The 22,183-nt window shown below is 46.1% G+C and overlaps 1 protein-coding gene across 4 annotated transcripts in view; it reads left to right on the top strand.

Moving 5' to 3' along the window:
* LOC144784177 (uncharacterized) overlaps positions 1–21,609 on the top strand; it is a 129,837-nt gene extending 108,228 nt beyond the window's left edge. For all 4 annotated transcript variants that reach the window (XM_078662847.1, XM_078662846.1, XM_078662844.1 and 1 more), the window contains 2 exons: positions 18,555–18,629; positions 19,188–21,609. In XM_078662847.1, coding sequence (XP_078518973.1) covers positions 18,581–18,629; positions 19,188–20,158 — 1,020 coding nt within the window. In that variant the 5' untranslated portion in view covers positions 18,555–18,580 and the 3' untranslated portion in view covers positions 20,159–21,609. The remainder of the gene's footprint in view (positions 1–18,554; positions 18,630–19,187) is intronic.
* Positions 21,610–22,183: the final 574 nt, after the last annotated feature.

The raw sequence follows: 22,183 nt of genomic DNA, 5'->3' as shown, positions 1-22,183 counted from the left end.
TCAAAAGATGTACCATATGTGAACGGAGTTCCTATACCCACCCTCCTTTACGCTGATGATGCGGTCGTAATGGGCCGCACACCTAAGGCACTCCGTATTTTAATCTCAGGCTTTGTCCATTTTATGGCAGACCTAGGCTTGACCACTAATTTAAAAAAATCTCTAATTATGAGTTGTGGCCCTAAAAAATATAACATTGCTGAGATTAAATCAGGGTCAAATGTTTTGAAAAGCACTTGCACTTTTCCCTATTTCGGGTTGCTATTTTCGAGTACTGGTTCGTGGCAACCACATGTTTCTTATGCTAGGAATAAGTTGGGTAAAGCTATAAACTGTGTCACCTCTTTGAGACAACCCACTTATGCTGATGTGATTACACCACTAGTAAAGATTTATCAAACCCAATGCATCCCAACTGGTACTTATGGCGCCGAGGTTTGGGGGTACACAAATTGCATCCATATACAAACCGAAGAAAATAGGTTTTGTCGGAAGGTGCTGGGTGGGGTCATTTGTTCCCCTCACTATGTATGCCATAATGAATTAAACATCTCATATATAGAAGATTTTGTAAGATCAAGACCAGCACTTTTCTGGCTAAAGATATGGACTAACCCGGCTGCCACTTTGACCCGCGATATAATTTTGGACTGCATAAAATGTGACAGGGCACACTGCATACCATGGTTAAAAGCTGTAAAAGAATGCCTTGACAACGTAGGACATGGTCATTTGTTTACTTCACCCAGTTTAATAAATCGTTCCCACAAGACTACTATTCGTAGGGCACTATATCATTTGTATAAAGAAGAGCGGGAAAGGAAAAACCTGTCAAAGTGTACTGTTATAAAATACATAGGCTATTCTGAATCTCAAATTAAACATCCAGGCCCCCCACATAGATATTTAAGTTTACACCTTGGCAGATGGAATAGGAGCTTACTGTTTCGCTTTCGTGATGGGAGCATAGTAAATTTACTAAACTTCCCTTTGGGTTACAACAAATATCTAGAAACTCTGCATTGTCCTTGTAACCCAAATATGAAACAGAGCCTTATGCACTTTTTGTTTTTCTGTGGTTTTTATAAAATTCTCTCCGCTCATTATTTAATGCCCTACTGTAGAAAACATAAGTTGACTTGCTTTAGAAATGCACTGAGGACCTTTTTATTACTGGGATCAGACGAAGTAATATTCAGAGTGAGCTGCTTTCTCAAAGCTGCTGTTCGATCACGAGCCACTTTATATATTGATGTATAACATCCGCACACTGCACTTCTATGCACTTTATAAACTCTCTTATTTGCATATTGGGCACTTTTTGCATCTTTGCACATGACTGATGTGGACCAATTAACGCTGCTGCTACTATTCATCCATTTTCTTAAATTCTGTTGTTAGAAAACATTTTTAATTGTATATAATGTTGTTTTTAAAAAGGGAGGGACATTCTGTGTGTTACCGTGAAATTGATTGATTGGTTTGTGTCCTTTTTCCAGCTGTCATATTATTATTGTACTGTATTGTTTTAAAACTGTACTTGTATGTACTTTTATGGATGTTTTTATTCCGAATAAAGATCTTTTGACTTGACTTGACATGCCTGCCCTACCAAATGCGTTTCCTGAAGTAACACCACTGTTGGGCCTTTTCTCTTGAGATACTGCAGGACCAATCCCCTTTTTATTTTGTGTCCGAACCCGTTCACATTCCAGGATATAATGGATAGGGGAGGGGCGACCGTTCGAGGAGTTTGGGGTTCAGGACCCACTATTTCGCTGCTTAACATGGCGATCACGTGGTGAACTTCGCCATGCGGCCTCTGTGCCCGGGTATGCACCCAGTGTCCATGTATTCATGTATGTAGTGTTGAGGAGTGACTGTGAAACTGTAATCTTCAAACAAATTCACATAAACTTAACATTAAACAAAACCCCTACCCCCACCCTGCTTCCCTGCCCGGCGGATCCAGAACCATCCACCTCCCCAACCGAGCAGAGTGCTTGTGTACCCTAGTGAGTTGCATAACAAGCGGGGTGAGACCCCGTTGACCCTTATGTAGTCCCCATAGCGGAGGTTAGTCCCATCAGTACGCTCGGGTTCGATAGTTCCTACCTGCTGCAATCTTCATGTGCTGACTGGCAGCTGCTGCCACATGCCTCTGTAGTGTTCAGTTCCCCCCCGCTTCCCTCCGTAGAGCCCACTTGTAGGTCATTTTCATTGGGAATGAAAGGTGCTTCAGGACTTTGGTCGTAGTGTCTGTTCGTAGCCTGTGGTGGAGTGGACTTTGCAGTTTATTCGTCAGTGTTCATTCTCCGCACGTTGTCCCATGTCGTCCGAGTCAGTGCGATTGTTCCCTTGACGCTTGGATCCTCGTGCCGGCAGCCAGCCCTCCAGCCATTCCTTCGCCTCTTCAGGTGACTCCAGAAACCATGCGTTCCCTTCGGTTTCTTCACGGAGCCTCGCTGGGAAAATCATGGAGTATTTGATTTCCCTGGCTCGGAGCTGCCTCTTCACCTCCGTGAAGCCCCTCCGCTGTTGGGCCACTGTTGCCGTGTAAACGGGGTAAAACGTGACCTCCGAGTTCTCAATCTTGAGCGGTGAGGCTATCTGTGCGGCTTGCAATATGGCGTCACAATCCCGAAAGTTAAAAATGCGTGCCAAAATCGGACGCGGTGGATTACCGGGGCGCGGTTTTCCTCCTGGGACACGATGCGCCCGTTCCACCGAAAAGAAATTAGAAAGACCCCTCGGCTGAAGCTGGTTTTGGATTAAGTCCTCCACAAAGAGATCAAGGGCAGGGCCCCCGGCCGTCTCTGGTACGCCAACCAGGCGCACATTATTGCATCGGGATCTACCTTCCTGCTCATCCAGCTTCACTTTTAGCGCGGCTTTATCTTGCTCTAGTTTGCGCACTCTAGTTTGTAGGTCCGCCGTATCCGCCGAGAATCCCGCCGCCGTTTTCTCCACTTCGCCCAGTCGGTCTGAGACTTTGGCGAGGTCCACTCTCATGAAAGAGATGTCTGCAGAGATTGTACCCATGGAGGTTTGCATTGTCTGTAATGTTGCCATCACATCCTTTAGGGTGATCTCCTCGGTGGCTCCAGGGCTGCGGGATGCTTGGTTAGATGTCCGCGACGCATCCCCTTTCGCTGAGTCCGTGCCCTCTTTGTTGTACGCATATTTCTCCCGCCGGGGGGTAGATTGTACTCTTGGCCCTCTGCCGCCCATTATACCTCGTTGTGGTGTACTGGAAAGTGGTATGTATGGGCCGTACTAGTAGTAATGAGGAAGTCAATATTTTCACCGTGTCCCACCTTTGTGGGGCTGTCGTGGGCCGGAGCAGCTTGCGTAGTGCTTTCTTGGGCTGGTTGCGTCAGTCTGGGCAGCCTTCATTGTCCTTACTCCTTTCTTCTGTCTCTCACTCCTGTGCTATGGAAAGAGCGAACTGCGGCCGCCCGCGTAGTTATGTCCCTCAGGCGCTTTCCTAGCGCCTGGCACTTACTACCGGGAGGAGGCCGCCCCCTCGGGTGTTCACAGCAGCTCCTGCCGACCGTTTGTCACCGTGCAGCGCTGGGGCCGTTGTTTACAGTGGGGCTGTGATTTGGGCCTACGCTTCTTTGCGCTACGCTCCCGAGGCCGCCGGGGGTGTCTACGATCTCCCAGTACACCCCCGTCTCAGGTCTGGCCTGGTTGCGTCCGCCCCCATCGCGCTGTTTCTGCCGTGGGTGGCGGCCCACTGTCCGTAACCAGTAGTGCGCCGCTGGAGTGAGACTCCTCCCTGTCCGCTCCGCCCGCCGGGTACCCCGCTCACTTCAGTCCCCGGCTCCGATGTTTGCTGCAGGCCGCGAACCACGCAGTGACGTATCTGCGTAGCGGCTGGGCGTACCGCGACGGGAGTGGGCTCTGTCGGGAGCGGAGATGCTCCGGTTCTCAAATTGTGGCAGTCCCGTTATTTACGGACAGGATAAGTGGCCGGATTTCGTGGGGAAGCTCACTGGGTCACGGAGCTCTTCTAAGCTGCGGCCATCTTGGCTGGTTGCTAGCCACGCCCCCTGTTGTAGAGTTTTTAGTCGCTATGGTGCCCAATATCAGGCAGGGCTAGCTGGCATGGCACCCAGGCAGGTTGCCATGTTGACTTTGTTGTTTTCTCCCTCACAGGGGCATGCAGGCTGCAGAGGCAGTGGCATAGTCCCAGTGAGGGGTTTCCCCTAAGGGACCCTCTTCAGCTCCATGGCCCTAGGTACCCAGAGTACCATTTACTAGGGACTTATAGGGGGCAGAAGTAACAATTGGAGGTTTGTTTTAGGGAAGGAGCACCAGCACAGGGGACCTGGTTGACAGGGACCCTGAGCACTACATTTGAAACTACATCAAAACTAGGCAAAAAAGAGGGGGGGCTAAACATGCAAAAGAGGCACTTTCTCAAAGTAGGCTCTGACCCCCCTCAACCAGTCACATACATTTTACACCTACCTTCATACAGTAAGTGTGATATAGGCACCCCCTGTAACACCCATTGTTCTGAAAGAAATGTTGGATCTCCTTGTGTATTATATCTCCATTCATTTATGGTTAGTAAGTGGAAAACTTTGTAGTATGACCTGATGTCAGGTGCCTCAGTTTCGCGGTCATAGGTGGACTTGAAGTATTTTGATAGGGCTATCCCTGGAAAACCTTAACTCTAGAAAACTAGAGAAAAAGCATTGATCTCGTCAAAGAACAAAAGTGGCAGTACAAATGGGTAGTTCTGCAATTGGTACAGCAATCGCGGTAGAGCCATCATTTTAAAAATGGCAGACCTGCACCAAAAGTGGGAAGGGCAATAGCAACCAGAATTAGGTGTCAGCTAGTAACTTGTCAATTAGGGGCTGAATAGTCTTCTCCCATGCTACATGAACATCATGCTAAACTCCCACATATCAAAAGCCTTCAGTAACTACATTTACGTCTGTAGCTGAACATTGTTTTTGAGGATATACATTAATTGGATACAAAGACGACGACGACGTAGCTTTATTAACCTGGAGGCTCTTTATGTCCCAAAAGATTTGGAGTATCTGGAGGGTGCACTGTTCCTACCATTCCTCGTCCATCAGGAAAATCCAGACATTATCGATGTAAGACATATAGGGCTACTCAATCTGAAACTGCTGTATCCTGTTCAAGCCCCCTCAATCTTCTAAAGCTCATGCAGTGGTAAAGAGTAAAGGTGACAAGGGACAGTCTTGTCTGGTACCATTCTGTATTTGAATTGAGTTAAACGTCTTGCCACCCACTCGGACTCTAGCCAATAGTTGATGTTGTGTGGCCCAAAATTGATCCTCTGGAGTATGACAGAGGAAATCCCATCCCACCGAGTTGAAGGCCTTTTCAAAGTCGGCCTAAAGAACCGCCACTAGTCCTACCAGCCTGTCTGCAAAGGCATTGTATAACCTGTGTAGCTTGCTGGGGTATAAAACTAGATCTGTTCCATCGGACCAAAGGGAGAATCACTTTAAGTAAGCGGCTCCCTAGGATCTTTGCTATAATTTTGACCTCTGTATTTAGAAGAGAGATGGGACAGTATGACAAGCAAAAATCTTGTAATCGTACTGGCTTTGGAATTACTTCTAGTTCAGCTTTCTTTAGATTGTGAGGCAGTAACCAGCTCTCTTCTGATTCTAGAATGACTCCCTCCAGTGAGTCTACAATTTTACCAGAGTAGAATTTATAAAATTCTGCCAGGAAGCTGTTGGGACCTGACATTTTACCTGATTTCATTTGGTGCAAAGCCTCAGACATGTTGGCATCTGGCTGTGAGTTACTTCCTCTAGCGACATCCTCTGCCCCTTGAAAGGCTTTTAAGCAAGCAGGGCGGGGGGGGCAGATGTGATACTGAGAGCCCTCCTCTGCAGCTGATTCGGCCCAGAAGCAAAAGTGTCCGGCGGAGCTCCGAAGACCACAACTCCCTCAGTCAGTCTCCATCTTGGACCCATATGTGTATTTTAAAAATGTATCTGGATGCACTGCTCTTTCAAGTCAATCTCCAGCTTTTAACAGTTCAGAACCGAGTTAACCTCTCTATTGTTCATTTTGATTTGATAAGTTCATGATCTCTATAGTTCAGACATGACCTCTGGGTACTTAAAATCTGCCTACTCTATTAACTCTGTACTATGTAAAGCACCCCTTTTATCAAGGTTGGTTGTTTCATACTATATAAAAGGGCAACAAAATACATAAATCAGTCCATGCCCTGTACCAACCATTTCAGTGGAAGTACTGAGACTCCTGGAAAACAGTGAAGTGAAGCCTAAATCCTTTCTGTTTTGCCCTCACCCTAGCTAAAGAAGAACTGATCACATCTGTGTTTCTCCGCTGACTGTCAGTGAAATAAATGATCTAAATCAAAACTTCCTCTTTGTGGTCATGCTTTTACTCCAAGTCCTGTGGCAGCCAGTGGCTACTAGGGTTGTTCTCTGGTAAGTAATCATGTGTGATTAGCTGGTGCAGTGGTTAAGCAATCAATGCTTTCTTTAAGCAGTGAGTACGGTTGGTTATTTAGATACATTGACACTGATTTAACACCCAAAGGTCATAGCTATATCGGTACTAAACATGCAGCCCTTTACTTACAAGTGCAAACATAACATTGTTAAAACTGGAGCATATAGAGTCTCTGACTATTGTCAGAAGTAGAGAATCAATCGCAAACAGTTTTAGGTTTTTTCTCTGTAACCTCAAACGTATTAAAGCCTGTGGGAAGTGGTATACTGTGGACTCTGAACTGGACATCAGTGATCCTCCGCAAACCTAGAAATCCGTTTGTCTTATAAATAAGTTTCTTTAGTATGGACAATGTGCCTCAATGGCTATTGATGACAGATCCCATGCTACCAAGTATGCAGTATACGATTTTAAGTTTACACTTTTCCTAGTTTTTTTAGCTTGGAGTCCTTATATAGAGACTGTAGCAGGTATGCCACGCTTAGAGTAGTAATCCTTGTGCAGTTGTAAAGGGAAAAGCAGATGGGACCTTGGGACGGGTCGATGGAGACAGGGACTTTATATTCCATACACTGTGCAGTCATGCCACCCTCCGACCAGAAACAACACAATCATCTGGAGTCACCTCCTATGTTTTAATAGTATTCCAGCTGTGCAAAGCATTAACACCTCAGCTAGAAACCAGATATGTGACACAGTACCTAAAAATAGAAGGCACAATAGCAATACAGCAACCAGACAGTATAAAATGCGGGGTGTCAGTATTGATCTACAGGGAGTCAAGCCATAGGGTTAGTGTATTGTCTTATGCAGCACAGGTAGGAGCTGTGAAACTAATGCAGAGTTCACCACCTATTGTACAGACTCTTTAGGATATTCTTTTTTTTTTTTTTTTTTAACTTTATTTAGCAAGAAAGAAAATACAATTACAGGCCTACAACCCTCTGGGCCGGCCAGTGACATATCAGAAAAGCAGTATAGCATTACACAGCTCATCAGCCGACAACCAAGGGTCCGGCAGCAATGGTGCACGATATTGGTCAAATCTATAACGATAAGATATGGAAAGGTTTCATTTTTTAAAACAAGCAAACAAAAATATCTAAGAAAAAGAGGAAAACGAGGCTGTATCCTAAATTGTTGTGACTGTTCCATACGATACGGGGAGAGGCAATCAAAGACAATATGGAAAAGCAGGAGAACCTCCAGGAGATAAAGGAGGGTGTGGGGAAAGGGGGACCCAGAGCCAGAAACATATCAATAATGTGATACAAGAGGGAGCCGAAACGTATAGTCAAGGGGAACAAGGAGTGTCAGGGGGATCAATGAAGGGGGGGATCACATATCACCCCACGGTATGAGTTCCATTGGTCCCATATCCAACCCCATTTTTTGGGCCTGCCACGGGAGACATAAACAATCTTCTCTCTGAACATGCACCAGTTCATATTTTCTTCCCATTTGGAAACTGATGGTGCCCTCTGAGATCCCCACAACTGTGCAATGTCCCTTTCGCAACCATGTTTCCCAGCGTAACCCACCGAGTCTGAGCAACAGTGCAATCGTTCGGTTCCCATATGTTCAATAGACAGCGCCTGGCTTCAGGTAGCAACTCAACATTCGTCACCTCACTCATCACCGCATGCACTCTAGTCCAGAAAGACACAACTTCCGGACATTCCCATACGATGTGGAGGAAGGTAGCAATCATACCACAGCCACGTCGACACAGTCCATCCTCAAACACCCATATGCATCAGTCGCGGACCCGTGACATAGACTCGGTGCAGAATCTTCAGCTGAACGAGTCGCAGACGCGCCGGAATCGCGACCTCTTTGGGAGAGGATATCGCAGCCTGCCAATCCTCATCATCCAGTTCCAGCCCATCGTTAGTCCAGGTACCACGAAGCTGAACAAGCAAGTCTGATCGAGTATTGATAAGTTTTTTATAAATAAGGGAGATAGTGCTGTCTGGAATATGTCCATCCAGCACCCTGTCTTCCAGGGGGGAGCTCTCCGGAATATCAGAACCGGCCGAAAAAACCGACCCAATGGCATGACGAACCTGGAGGTATCGAAAATATTCCGAGTCATTCAAACTGTATTCCTGTTTCAATTCAGCAAAGGTCTTAACTCTATTCTTAACCCAGAGGTCACCTACCTTGCTGATTCCGATGGAGTCCCACCTATCGAAACCCTTTGACGTCCACAATTCACCAAGCCTCTCCGCGGCAAACAGAGGGGTCGCCCTGGTCAGCTTATCTACCCATCCAGTAGCCGCGGTCGCGCTGCCCCACACCCGCACAGCCACTTCAGTGGGTCCCGTCAAATTCTTTCTAGCGCCCCGAGAGTAGAGAGCCCTGTAGTAATCTCCCCCGGGTAACAGCCACCGGTCCATCCCGAATGCAGGATTCGGGACTGGACCGTACATGGCATGGTTCACAGCGCTCAGTTGAGATGCCCAGTAGTATCTTCTTATATCAGGTAACGCTATGCCCCCATCGTACCAGGGCAACGTGAGCTTAGCCAACGCAATACGGGGTCGGCCAGCCCAAACTAGCTTTCTCTGGAGGCACTCGATTTCACGAAAGTAGTTAGCCGGCACTAGATCGTGTGTTTTGTACGGCATACAAAAAACGGGGAGAGACATAATTTTGAACCGGGCCGCCCGTCCCAGGGGGGACAAGGGTAGACCACACCATGCAGCGACGTCCGTCCGAAGCCGGGCGAGTGGAGGCAACAAGTTACGCTCATAGCGTATCACAGGGTCAAGTGAAATATAGATCCCTAAATTCTTTAGGATATTCTTGATGTCAAATTAAGCGTTTCTTCTTGTCCATGTGGATCATCACCCGTTTTTTTTAGGCCGGCTTGCTACAGTTAAAACAGGAAAGGCTGCTTAAAGAGTAGGACTTTAAGCACTCCTCTAAAGGTCTCTTGACATGGATTTGTTCTAATAGGAAGAACAATGGCGTTCCAGATTCTGGGACCTTTCCCTGAGAAAGCTTACCTCGGAGTTTCTGATTTTTGGAATGAAAGGGGTTTTAGCCCCAGGAAGTCCATTGTTGGCGGAGAAGAGGCACTTTTTGAAACTAGTAGGAGTGGTTGAACTTCTATTTTAATGCTGTCTGCTGGGATAAGAGGCTTGACACTCCCAAGGAGTCTAATTTGATATGGGCTTCTTTCACTTCCACCCGCTGATACCTACTACATCGACCATCATGCTCTGGGGTCACACGCTGATGGGACAAGCAGTGTGCGACCTCATTCGGAATTTCTTTCACTTCCATGTTAGTGTGGGCTTGCAGAGTTAGGTGTATGTTATGAATAAATGCCAACGGTTTTGCTGTCTTCACAATGGATACAGTTATATAGTGGAGAGAGGGAAAGAAATTCTTTATTTTTCTGGATGTTCAGTTTGAGATGCTGGAACTGATATCTATAATTTGTAGTCGCCAAGGGTCTTTGCAAGATTTTTCAAGTACATCTGTTTGTTGTCTGCATATTGGAGAAAAGAGCAATGTGATGAATAAACTTAAAACTGTAATGGAAATGATGCAATCTTGGGGAACTTCTTGACAAAGAGGTGTCAGGCTGTAGTGTGATTTTGATAATTTTACTCTCTAGAAGCAGTTTGAGAAATTACTCTGACCACGATTGCAGAGGCATCTTGGCGCTGAGGTGAGTGGATGCTAGGCCCACGCTGATTAATCTAGCTTAGGGGAAAAGCCAGGTTTTTATTAGTTTCCTAAAAAGAGTCCTGTTAGGCTGTTGTCTGATCAGTGTGGGGAGGGAGTTCCACAGTTTGGCCGCTCGATAAGAGAAGCCCATTCCCCCCATCTGGCTCTTTTTATCTTGGGGACCAAAATCAGTCCTGTATTTGCTGCCCTGAGACAGCGTTGTGGCGAATACCGGGGGAATAGATGTGCCATTGATCCCCATCTATTGTTCTAGGATTTATAGAAGGGAAATGTGGTTGGCTGTACTAATTGCAGTGGACAGATAAGAAGTATGAGGAGGCATGATTTAGCATTGTCCAGAAGGCTTAGCCCAACCTCAAATACTTGTAAGATTGCGGTCTCTGTGTGGCAGCCAGCTTTAAAACGTGACTGATGGTTTCATCCCCAATGCATTTTTGAGATTCTTTGCTAGACAACATTCAGGCCCTTTTGCTAGGAAGGGAAAGTTGGATATATGGCTTGAGTTGTTAAAATCAACAGGGTCTCCATTTGGCTTTTTGAGACGTGATCTGTCCAGTCTTGAGGCAGTTAAAAACTATGCCTTGACTCAAAAAAGAATGGATTATAAACGACAACAAAATAATGAGAGTCAGTCTTATATCTTTGAATTCTAATAGGCACAAACCTTTTTTGACCACCTGTAGGAAACTGGCTCTATATATACTACACCAAAATGAGTTATAGTGTGTATAGAGTCCAGGTGACCCCAGAGGTAGGCAGGGGTTAAAGTTCGATCGAAGCTTACTCTCTATTTGTGGTAGAGTGGTAGAGCAGTAAGGCAGTATTAGAGGACAGTGTTAAGCATTTGATGTACACACTGAGTCAGCAAATGAATTCACACACTCAAGAACTGAACTCTAGGCCAATTGTTTTTGTATAAAAAATATACTGTTGTATTATTACTAAGCAAGCCTGGCACAGGTAAGCATTACATCCTTTACAGTAATACGTTGCTGATTGTAGAACGGTTTGAAAATGCAATAGGAATTGTACTTTGTTTGATTTACAAGGTATGCATTAGGTTGTAATTCTTAGCAAATTCAGTACATTGAAATGAATAGGCTTTTTCAGTAAATTACAGGTAAGTTACTTTTGATGTTACTTTTCTAACTGAGCGCTCGATACCTAGATTCAAAGCGAAACAAAAGGAGATGATGGACGGAGTGTTTGAGCAAATCAAACACTCACCCCCAGTCAACTGATCTGGGTTTAATCCATCACCATTCTTTAGCTCACTCAGCCACCCCAGTTCAGACATGGCCATATGCAAATCAGTCTGACCCTGTGCCTCATGGGAACAGTCCAGCCCGAACTGCCAAGTCATGTCTTCCCTGGACCGGAAACAAGCATCCTGGGACCGGTTTCGGATTCATAATCCTCATCAGCCAGGCTATCTTGAATCCAGTGGCCACATGAGCAAGGGACTCACGTCTGAGCATACCCTGCCAACTTAGGGCGAACAAAGCGAAACAAAAGGAGATGATGGACGGAGTGTTTGAGCAAATCAAACACTCACCCCCAGTCCACTGATCTGGGTTTAATCCATCACCATTCTTTAGCTCACTCAGCCACCCCAGTTCAGACATGGCCATATGCAAATCAGTCTGACCGCCTGATGAGATGGGGTCCTAGGCACCCTTCCTAATTCCCCTATTTCCTAGGTGTTGGCTGAATGATGTTAGTTGATTGCTCCTGATAGTCTGTTTCGGGTCTGGATTGATCGAGTTGGGTGTGGATGCGCACTGTTGTTCCGCTGGCACGTTCGGGGGGTGGGGGGCAGAGTTAAGGGTGAGAGGGGTAGTTTCAGGGGGGGGGGAGAGGGTAAGGCGAGGTTTAGCAGTTTGAACGGGTAAAGGTTGTTAGACAGCAATACAGAAGAATATTTACTGATCCCACTAGGAACTGTGTATGGGGACAAGACAAGGTGAGCTGCAAAGTAGCATTGCCATTTCAAGGACACCCAGATGCTACGGAGGCATACTATATCTTCTTACACGAGTCTTCATTTCCAGTTGCGCCGCTCGACCTCCGGGGTGTGAGCTAAACGGCTGTGTGGAACAAGTACAGAAGACTAATGGATATACAGGGCACCGAGGGGATTGATGCTAATGCTCTGTTTGTACCATCTAATTTGCTGCAATAAAAATATATTTACAAAAAAAAAAAAAATGCTAATCAGTCTGACCCTGTGCCTCATGGGAACAGTCCAGCCCGAACTGCCAAGCCATGTCTTCCCTGGATCGGAAACAAGCATCCTGGGACCGGTTTCGGATTCATAATCCTCCTCAGCCAGGCTATCTTGAATCCAGTGGCCAAGTGAGCAAGGGACTCACGTCTGAGCATACCCTGCCAACTTAGGGTGAACAAAGCGAAACAAAAGGAGATGATGGACGGAGTGTTTGAGCAAATCAAACACTCACCCCCAGTCAACTGATCTGGGTTTAATCCATCACCATTCTTTAGCTCACTCAGCCACCCCAGTTTAGACATGGCCATATGCAAATCAGTCTGACCCTGTGCCTCATGGGAACAGTCCAGCCCGAACTGCCAAGCCATGTCTTCCCTGGTCCGGAAACAAGCTTTCTGGGACCGGTTTCGGATTCATAATCCTCATCAGCCAGGCTATCTTGAATCCAGTGGCCCAGTGAGCAAGGGACTCACGTCTGAGCATACCCTGCCAACTTAGGGCGAACAAAGTGAAACAAAAGGAGATGATGGACGGCAGGGCGTGCTCAGACGTGAGTCCCTTGCTCACTTTGCCACTGGATTCAAGCAAGCCGGGCTGAAGACGGCTGTAATGCCAGAAACTGGTCCTCGGAAGCTTGTTTCCGGTCCAGGGAAGGCATGGCTTGGCAGTTCGGGCTGGACTGTTCCCATGAGGCACAGGGTCAGACTGATTTGCATATAGCCATGTCTGAACTGGGGTGGCAGAGTGGGCTAAAGAACGGTGATGGATTAAACCCAGATCTTTTGACTGGGTGTGAGTGTTTGATTGGTTCAGATGCTCCGTCCATTACCACCCCATTTTGTACCACTTTTGGCCACCATAAGTGTGGCAGGGTATGCTCAGACGTGAGTCCCTTGCTCACTTTGCCACTGGATTCAAGCAAGCCGGGCTGAAGACGGCACGTAATGCCAGAAACCGGTCCTCGGAAGCTTGTTTCCGGTCCAGGGAAGGCATGGCTTGGCAGTTCAGGCTGGACTGTTCCCATGAGGCACAGGGTCAGACTGATTTGCATATAGCCATGTCTGAACTGGGGTGGCAGAGTGGGCTAAAGAACGGTGATGGATTAAACCCAGATCTTTTGACTGGGTGTGAGTGTTTGATTGGTTCAGATGCTCCGTCCATTACCACCCCATTTTGTACCACTTTTGGCCACCATAAGTGTGGCAGGGTATGCTCAGACGTGAGTCCCTTGCTCACTTTGCCACTGGATTCAAGCAAGCCGGGCTGAAGACGGCACGTAATGCCAGAAACCGGTCCTCGGAAGCTTGTTTCCGGGCCAGGGAAGGCATGGCTTGAGAGTTCGAGCTGGACTGTTCCCATGAGGCACAGGGTCAGACTGATTTGCACATAGCCATGTCTGAACTGGGGTGGCAGAGTGGGCTAAAGAACGGTGATGGATTAAACCCAGATATTTTGACTGGGTGTGAGTGTTTGATTGGTTCAGATGCTCCGTCCATTACCACCCCATTTTGTACCACTTTTGGCCGCCATAAGTGTGGCAGGGTATGCTCAGACGTGAGTCCCTTGCTCACTTTGCCACTGGATTCAAGCAAGCCGGGCTGAAGACGGCTGTAATGCCAGAAACCGGTCCTCGGAAGCTTGTTTCCGGTCCAGGGAAGGCATGGCTTGGCAGTCCGGGCTGGACTGTTCCCATGAGGCACAGGGTCAGACTGATTTGCATATAGCCATGTCTGAACTGGGATGGCAGAGTGAGCTAAAGAACGGTGATGGATTAAACCCAGATCTTTTGACTGGGTGTGAGTGTTTGATTGGTCCAGATGCTCCGTCCATTACCACCCCATTTTGTACCACGGATACCTAGATTCAGCACTGGGACATTTCCTGCAAACAGGTAAGTATATACGTTTTGTTTATTCATGCGATTTTTGAAGAATACGTTTAGATTTTAAAACTCCACACTTAGAAACTTTTTGGAAGAAAATTGTCAATGCTATCCTACGGAGGAAAAACAGGTAATCGGTTCACAGGTAAGATATCGACTGTGGGAGTTAAGGTTCTGGGGTTAGACTCAGGGATCCCCCAGGGTCAGTGATGCACTCTGGTTGCACCCTCAGTAGCACTAGGGTGGCCAGGTGCAGAGTGTTGAGGCCCAATGTTATCCAATGGTGGGATAGGGTGCCTCCAATTGGTGGCTGCTGGCAAGCAGGCCACTGAGTTGTGGAAAAAAAGCTCCTAGGGTTTAGGTCAGGGCAAATGGGGAAACAAAGTAGCATAAAAGGTGCACCCTCAGCAGCACTAGGGCGGCTGGGTGCAAGGTGCTGTTTCGAGGTCGGGTGCCCTGTTGTTTTCAATGGAGATTTGAAAACGCACTGCAGGCAGGGAGACAAAGGACTTCTGGGTGCGACCACCACTTCGAGAGGTAAGTTGTGAAGTTAAGGGTTGGTTAGGCACCGTTGGTTTGGGCATACAAGGCCGTGGGGCGTCGGGTGCGGATGTGCCTTTTGGGGTCAGATCTTCTTACCAGCTCCGGGTCGTGGTCAGAGGGGCCTTCTGGATTTAGGCTGCAGGCGTCGGCTGGAGGCTTGAGGCAGGTCAAGGGTCGCCGGATCTCGGGTCAGGATTGCCGGGGTGACCTCCTTGTGGTGTTTTTCCACTCAAGCTCGGGCCGAGTTCGGCGGGTGCAGAGTGGGCTGGATTCACGGTCTCCGGCTGCTGCCAGAGGTTGCAGTTGAACAAATCCGGTGTTCACGGGAGAAGCAGTTTTTGGAAGTGAAGACAGGCAGGTCCTCTGGGGTTTTTGAGGTTGCTGGCTGCAGGACACACCGGGATTTCACAGGAGCAGATTCGAGGGGAAACAGACCTGTAGGACTGGGGCCAAGTCAGTAGGCACCTTTCTCTTGTTAGCTGGCTACACGGCTGTTCGGTCCTTCTTCTTTTCTTCTTGTCGTTTCTGGATCTGAGGAAGCAAGGTTCAGGGTGCCCCCTAAATACTAGATTTAGGGGTGTTACAGGTAGGTAGAGGGCAGGGACCAATGGGTCCCTTCCCTGGGGTGGGTACACCCCCTATTGTGCCACCCTCCAGTGGGAGGGGGCAGGAGCCTGTCCCGGTTTGGTTGGGTCCCCCATCCTCAAGATGGCAGGGACTCGGAGTTGTTCTTTAACTCGCCTCCCCCACCGGAAGGTTGGGGTTGTCAGTAGTGGGCACACCTCTGTCCCTCACTTGTTTTTTCCCGCCGGTTCTCTCGCCCAAAGTAGGGGGTAGAACCAGTTGGGACTAGTAGCTGAAAGCAGCAAGTGGTCGGGGAAGCTCACAAAGGCGGCATTCCTTTGAAGCTTCCCCTTCGTGAACCCTGCCCATCCTGGAGAGGAGACTTGGCACCTCGTCCAAGGATGTGCATTGTAACAGGCCCCAGAGAGCAGCAGGCTCTCGACCCAGGGGTCCAGAAACATGTCTGTCGATGGCAGCCTAAGCAGCCACTCAGTCGGGACACTAAAGCTGGGTACGTTTTCAGGGGGCTTTTCTGAGAGGCCCTCTGTGTACATTTTTCATTAAATCCCGTACTGGCATCTGTGTGCGTTTAATGTGCTGAGAAGTTTGTTACCAAACTTCTCATATTTCAGTGTAGCCATTATGGTGCCGTGGAGTTTGTAATGACAAACCCCCAGCACCATATACTCTTAATGGCAGCACTGCATTTACAATGTCTCAGAATGGACTTAGACACTGTAGGGGTACAGGGCCCATGCACCTGTACCCTCACCACTGGTATAGTGCACCAAACTAGAGGGGGACTGATCTATGCCAGGGCAGTGGTTTGTAGGCATGGCACCCAGGGATGTGTGCCATGTCGACTCTTCACTTTGTCTGCACCAAAACACGCAGCCTTTAAAGGCAGTGTGTGTGTGTAAGGCTACAAGACCTTTAAGGGTGGCACAATAAGTGCTGCAGCCCTTAGAAGCCTTCCTTGGAGACTGTACCCTGGGTACCTGTGGTACCATTTACCAGGGGCTGACCTGTGGCCAGAGATACCAATTGGGTTTGTTTTAGGGAAAGAACACATGCCCTGGGAACCTGATTGGCAGTGACCCAGGGCACACCAAGTAAAAGTGCATCAGTAGTCTGGCAAAAAGTGGGGGGGTTACTGCAACAGACACCCACTTTCCTACACCACCATCATTCATTCATGAGTAAAAACACGTTTTAAAAGGTTGCAATTTTGAGTTGATACTGATGAGAAAGTTCATCCTGCACTAGAAATGTCAATGTGCAGCCTCTGATTGTAGGAAATGTGGCTGCAGGAACAAATCTTTAGTGCATATCTTATGTGCATAACCTATTTTAACGGCGAAAATAAGCCAATGGCTCTATCCATTATTAGGGATAAGGTCTTGCTTGGATGTCATTGCTTTATGTAGAACTGGTTTAATTCTACAGGTCGCTGTTAAATTTGATAAAAAGTATAGATCATCTAACCCTACTGTTTATTGCTTTGTGTTATTTCAATTAACTTTAGGAGCAGGGAGGGGATGTTGCCTAACAGCTAGACCTGTTGGCTTTGGAACTTGGGAGCCATGCTTGTGTCATAGCCTCGGCTCAACATCCTGTGATTCTGGGCAAATCACTTACACTCTCCATGCCTAGCAACATTTTTAATGTACTCTGGTGCTCATTTAAAGTGCTGTGATGGCATTGGCTAAGTTCGCACAGTATATAAAAACAGCAAACAATGAAACAATCTGATTTTATTAATGAATGTACATCACATATCTCTGTGACTAACTTATTTGTATTTTTTGGGTTTTGAGAGCTGGGCCTCCATGTGGTCCATGACCTTAACTTCAAATAGTTTGCCGTGATTGTAATTATTATTATAGTTAACTAATCAAGACATCTCGAACTTGGCATAAGTACATCATCCCATGGTGGTCTCAAGATCTGATGCCACTGGACCGAATCATTATCAGAGTAGGCCAGAACAAATAATTGAGACAGAATGTCACAGCAGACTGTCCATGAGGTATTGTAGTCCCAATACTTGAATTCAAGCTTCTGTACAGTGTTGCACCTGATCCCCTCTCTATGGCTTCCAGCCAAAATCATTGGAAAGCCCCAAAGTCTTTGTTCATCTTTTCTGCCCAATTCTGATTTAGACTAAGGAGAAATTATCCCATCACGTCTACATTTAAAAATGTTCCACTGGCTGCTCTCCAAGCACAGTGTTAAATTGAAAACTGTGGGCCTTATGCACTATGCTGTGTACCAGTCTGAATTAAAGCTCCATATGAGCTGACACCGGAGCATGTGCCAACCAGTACATTTCATTCTGCATCTAAATGAAATGTAAGTTGTTTGAAGAAGATACCTGTCAACTCTTCCACCAAGCTTATGGTCTGAATTATGTATAAGGTGCACCAACTGTTATCCATTTTTCCATTCTAGTGCTCCGTGAGTTTTCTGAAGCAAATATGTTCCAATGCACTCTATCTGTACCATGAAGATAATACAAATAAAAAGATTGCAGAGGATAGACCTGTCAGGCTGTCACTGGGTTTGAGATTGACAAGCCATGGAATTGACTTTTGATCACATGATCAAAGGGCTTGGTCTACAAATACATGTACTTCAAGTAATGAGACTAGTGGCGAAAAAACATTAAGCCTTCTTTGAAAGTCACAGGCACGGATAAGGAACAAGTGGGACTCCATTCAAGCATATGTGGTCAGAGATGGGGAATGATTAAGACTCAGCTGAAGTGCATGAACACAGCGATGTAGATCATTATCCAATAAGAGGGAAAGTGAGTCTAGAATTAGATTAATGTAGTGGAAATGGTGAAATTCAATTCTAGGGTATGAGGGAGTGATGAGGCAAATAATGAATCTTCATTGAGAGCCAGTAATGGAGAACCAGAGAGTTTCTGCAATGGATTGTGCCTTGGGGTGAGGGAGTGTGTGGGAGAGATTAACTGTGTCTATGAGGGTAGTATGAACTGTATGAGGGCAAAATATGTGAAGTTAATTGGAATCTTGACATGCATGGGAGTGGTGTGTAAAGGGGCATTGTTCTATGTGGATTAGTCTTACAAATTCTTATTTTATTTCAATTGATAAACCTTTTCCAAAATGTGTTTTCTAGCTCTCCGACTTGGTTATTTTTCAAAGATGGAGCAAGGAGAGCCCAACATGAGAGATCTCAAAACAGCATATGTTGGTAAGAACTACAATATCTGAGGGATTTTACTCATAAGTGCCATGATAATGTCTCTTTACGGTGGAATTTTCAGAGTGGGTGGGCATGAAACATGATGTTAAAGGCTGCTTTGTAGGGTTAATAATACAACTACTTAAACTGACAAGTGGGATTTGCACATGGTCATCATTCTGAGTATAACACCTTTGTTAAGTTTATAAACCTGTGAGTTGATCTAACAGTCTCGGGTCCTGAGTATTTTTGCAGAAGAAAAGATTATGGTAGGGCTGGGGGTATGGATAAAAAAACAGGAATGTGCTCATGACCTTTGCCATTCCAAGTTTAGCTCGCTTGATATCCAGTAGTACACAAGTACCAATAATCTGCAGTAGTCTAAAATGTAGCAGTTAGGGTAACGGTTAATCTTAAGTTTTAATTGCATGCATTTCTCACCAGTGAATGACAACAGTGCAGTTTATATGTTTTTGGTAGACTTCCAAGCTCCAGTGGAATGTAATAAAGTCTCCATCATTTTGTGCTTATTTAAATGATAAATATACTTTTGTATTCTCTCTGCAGAAAGTGTGATTTGTGAAGAGGCGACCATGGGACAGTACAATGATCTTACCTTAGATCGATCTGAAAACTCAAGTTACCCATATCCCAACAAGACTACAAACCCTCCAAGTCCAATAGAGTTAAATCAAAAGAAACCCTTTCGGGTTGAAAGACCTTTAGCTCAAGCGGAGACGAAAAAGAGACCTTTTTCATGTCTGCATTGTGAAGCCACATTTACAGATAAGATTGCTCAAAGAGCACACCAGAAGACTCACCAGGCAGAGAAAGCGTTCCAGTGTCCCCACTGTAGCAAAGGCTTTGACCATGAGATCACTCTGCAGATGCACCTACAAGTCCACACCACAGTAAATCCACTCACTGCTACAGATCCAGGAAAGAAACTCCTTGCAGAGGCAGCACAGAAGGCAAAGGAGAAGTTGGAGAAGAATAAAACCCTCCCAGGAGAGAAACGTTACAGCTGCACGCAGTGCGAAAAGACCTTTAACTTGGAAGCGGATCTGGACACACACCAGAAAATGCATACACTAGAGATAGTTTTTATTTGTGTGGAGTGCGGTAAGAGCTTTACTCAGAGAGCATACCTCAGGAAACACCAAAAAATCCACACGGGGGAGAAACCTTATGTATGTGGGATGTGCGGACGAGCCTTTAATCGCCAGGAGGTTTTAGTGGCACATCAGACAACCCACTCTGGGGAAAAGCCTTATAAGTGCTCTAAATGTGACAAATGTTTCAGTCGAAAATACACCCTCCGAAAGCACCTGAAGTTACACACAGGAGAAAAGTCATTCCACTGTTTAAAATGTGACAATACCTTTAGTCTGGAGACTGATCTCGAAAGGCACCAGCGAACACACACAGGGGAGGAGCCAATCAAGTGTTGTAAATGTGATAAAACCTTTTCCTGTCAAGAAACCCTAGTAGCACATCAGGAAATGCATTCTGAGCAAAAGCCCTCAGCATACTCATAGAGCTGAAAGAGTTCGAGGGGAAACATGCAAAAACATGAGTGCAGGACGTTCAGCTGTGCTTATTGCTGGAAAAGGTTCATTGAGAAGAACAACTTGATGACACACCTTAGAACTTACACCGAAGATGATTCCAATAACTTTGCTTACTGTGACAAAAGCCTCAACCAAAAGCACAACCTCGAGAACCTCAAGAGGTTGCATGGAAGAGATGAGAAGTTTGCCTGTACACAGTGCTTAAATTGTAAGAGAATGAGCGCAGGTGCCCTAAGCTCTGCTCAGAAGCCTGTGGCCTGTGCAATTAAATGTCAGCATGCCGAACGTTGAGGCTGCGTGGCCTTCAGTCAACCTCAGGCCTCTTTAATCCACCGCCAGATACTTCCTGCCCTTTCTTTTATCTTGCTCTTGCAGGTTCCTGCTTTCTCCTTTCAGATGGGTTTTCCATCTTTCTCTTCCTCTGTGTTTTCTCTTCCTCTGTATTTCCGCTTTGTGTGTATTTTCCTCTCATGCTATTGGTAAACGTATAATGCAGAAAAATAAGTGCAGGTTCCCAAAAATGAGTTCAGGTGGTCCCCACCTGTAACCACCGGCTCAAATTAAGCAATGCCTGTACTGAGGATGATAAAAAGACTAAACATCAAAGGCACCAGTTAATGCATACTGTGGGGGGTACATCTACATGCAGGAAGATTCTGGGGAAGCCTTTAGTGATGGGCACATCTTGGTCGACCACCAGAGATCTCATGGAGAAAAGGAACCCATTACATGATATTAATACGGTGAGAAGCTTGAAAGCCCACTGACACTTTTGAGCACCGGTTTATCCATGCATGACACCAGTAAAATCATAAGGCATTTGAGCTTCAATGAAAAACCACCTGCTAAGCATTTCAAGACTGGGAAATGAGAACAATAGAAACGTTGGCAGAAGACTTGCAAATAGAAATTACTCTGCTATGACTAAATTAGTCACATTCCCAAGCTGTCTCCATTATGGTTCAATAATGGACACATTCTTAAGCCATGTGCCTTCAGCTCTATTAACTAAGTTGAAAGAGGCCCTTTAAGCAACGTCCACCACCACAGTTTACCAAAATGATCACCTTTGCACCTCATAAAGGTGACCGGTTTAAGGAAACGTGGTCCTGTGGAAACATTCGATGTTTCATTTTTTGAGGGATGGTCTGCCACTGATTCCGCGACACAGCCATGAAAATGTTTTCTAAAAGTAATGATATGTACAATATGTCTTAAGGTGGACAGTCTAATCGGGATCCTCGTATCCCTCTAGAGCATATCCTTTAAATGGGCAGTAAACATACTTCTGGACAATCTGAAACTGTGTGATCTGTAATGCGAGCATTACATTGAGACGGAATGAAAATTGTGATCAAATGCTCTGCTTGAAATCCAATATCTGTTGTGTAATATCTGATGAATACATTCTTTACAACGATAAGTGGACACAGACTGGTAGCTTCAGCTGATATTTGCCTTGTTACTCTAAAGTGTGTACATTATTTGTAATAATTACCCCACCACAGCAATGGTAGCTCACTGCTCAACCCCTGGCTTCCATTCCTCGGACATCATTAGAACCTACACCAAGCACCACACTCGCTGTGTCATACCTACCTGTAACATCAACCATATCACAGGAATATACTGTGACGTGTAGAAAACTGGCTTTCCCAGAGCACTCCCACATAATCTGTGCAAACACAATGGAGGATATGACCCCTTTCCCCAGTTACACAGGACCTCAATGGAACACTAAACAAACAAATCTTGTTGCACCCTTACTTATACACAGCAGACATCCTCAAGATACACCGCTCCTTCCAAATCATCCAAGGAACCATGAAGACTCCTAGATTCAATTCACACATACCAAGTACCTCTTCACAGAGACAAATAAATCGTAGAAGCAGGTAGCACTTTCACCCCATAAAATGGGGACAACAGAACCCAAAACAATAAAATATTTCTCAAACGAATTTTAGGGTAACTATACCAAACAAAAACACT

The sequence above is a fragment of the Lissotriton helveticus genome, chromosome 10 (assembly GCF_964261635.1).
Source record: "Lissotriton helveticus chromosome 10, aLisHel1.1, whole genome shotgun sequence".
Classification (NCBI taxonomy): domain Eukaryota; kingdom Metazoa; phylum Chordata; class Amphibia; order Caudata; family Salamandridae; genus Lissotriton; species Lissotriton helveticus.
The sequence above is the reverse complement of the archived record's forward strand: the minus strand, read 5'-3'. Positions and strand labels throughout refer to the sequence as shown.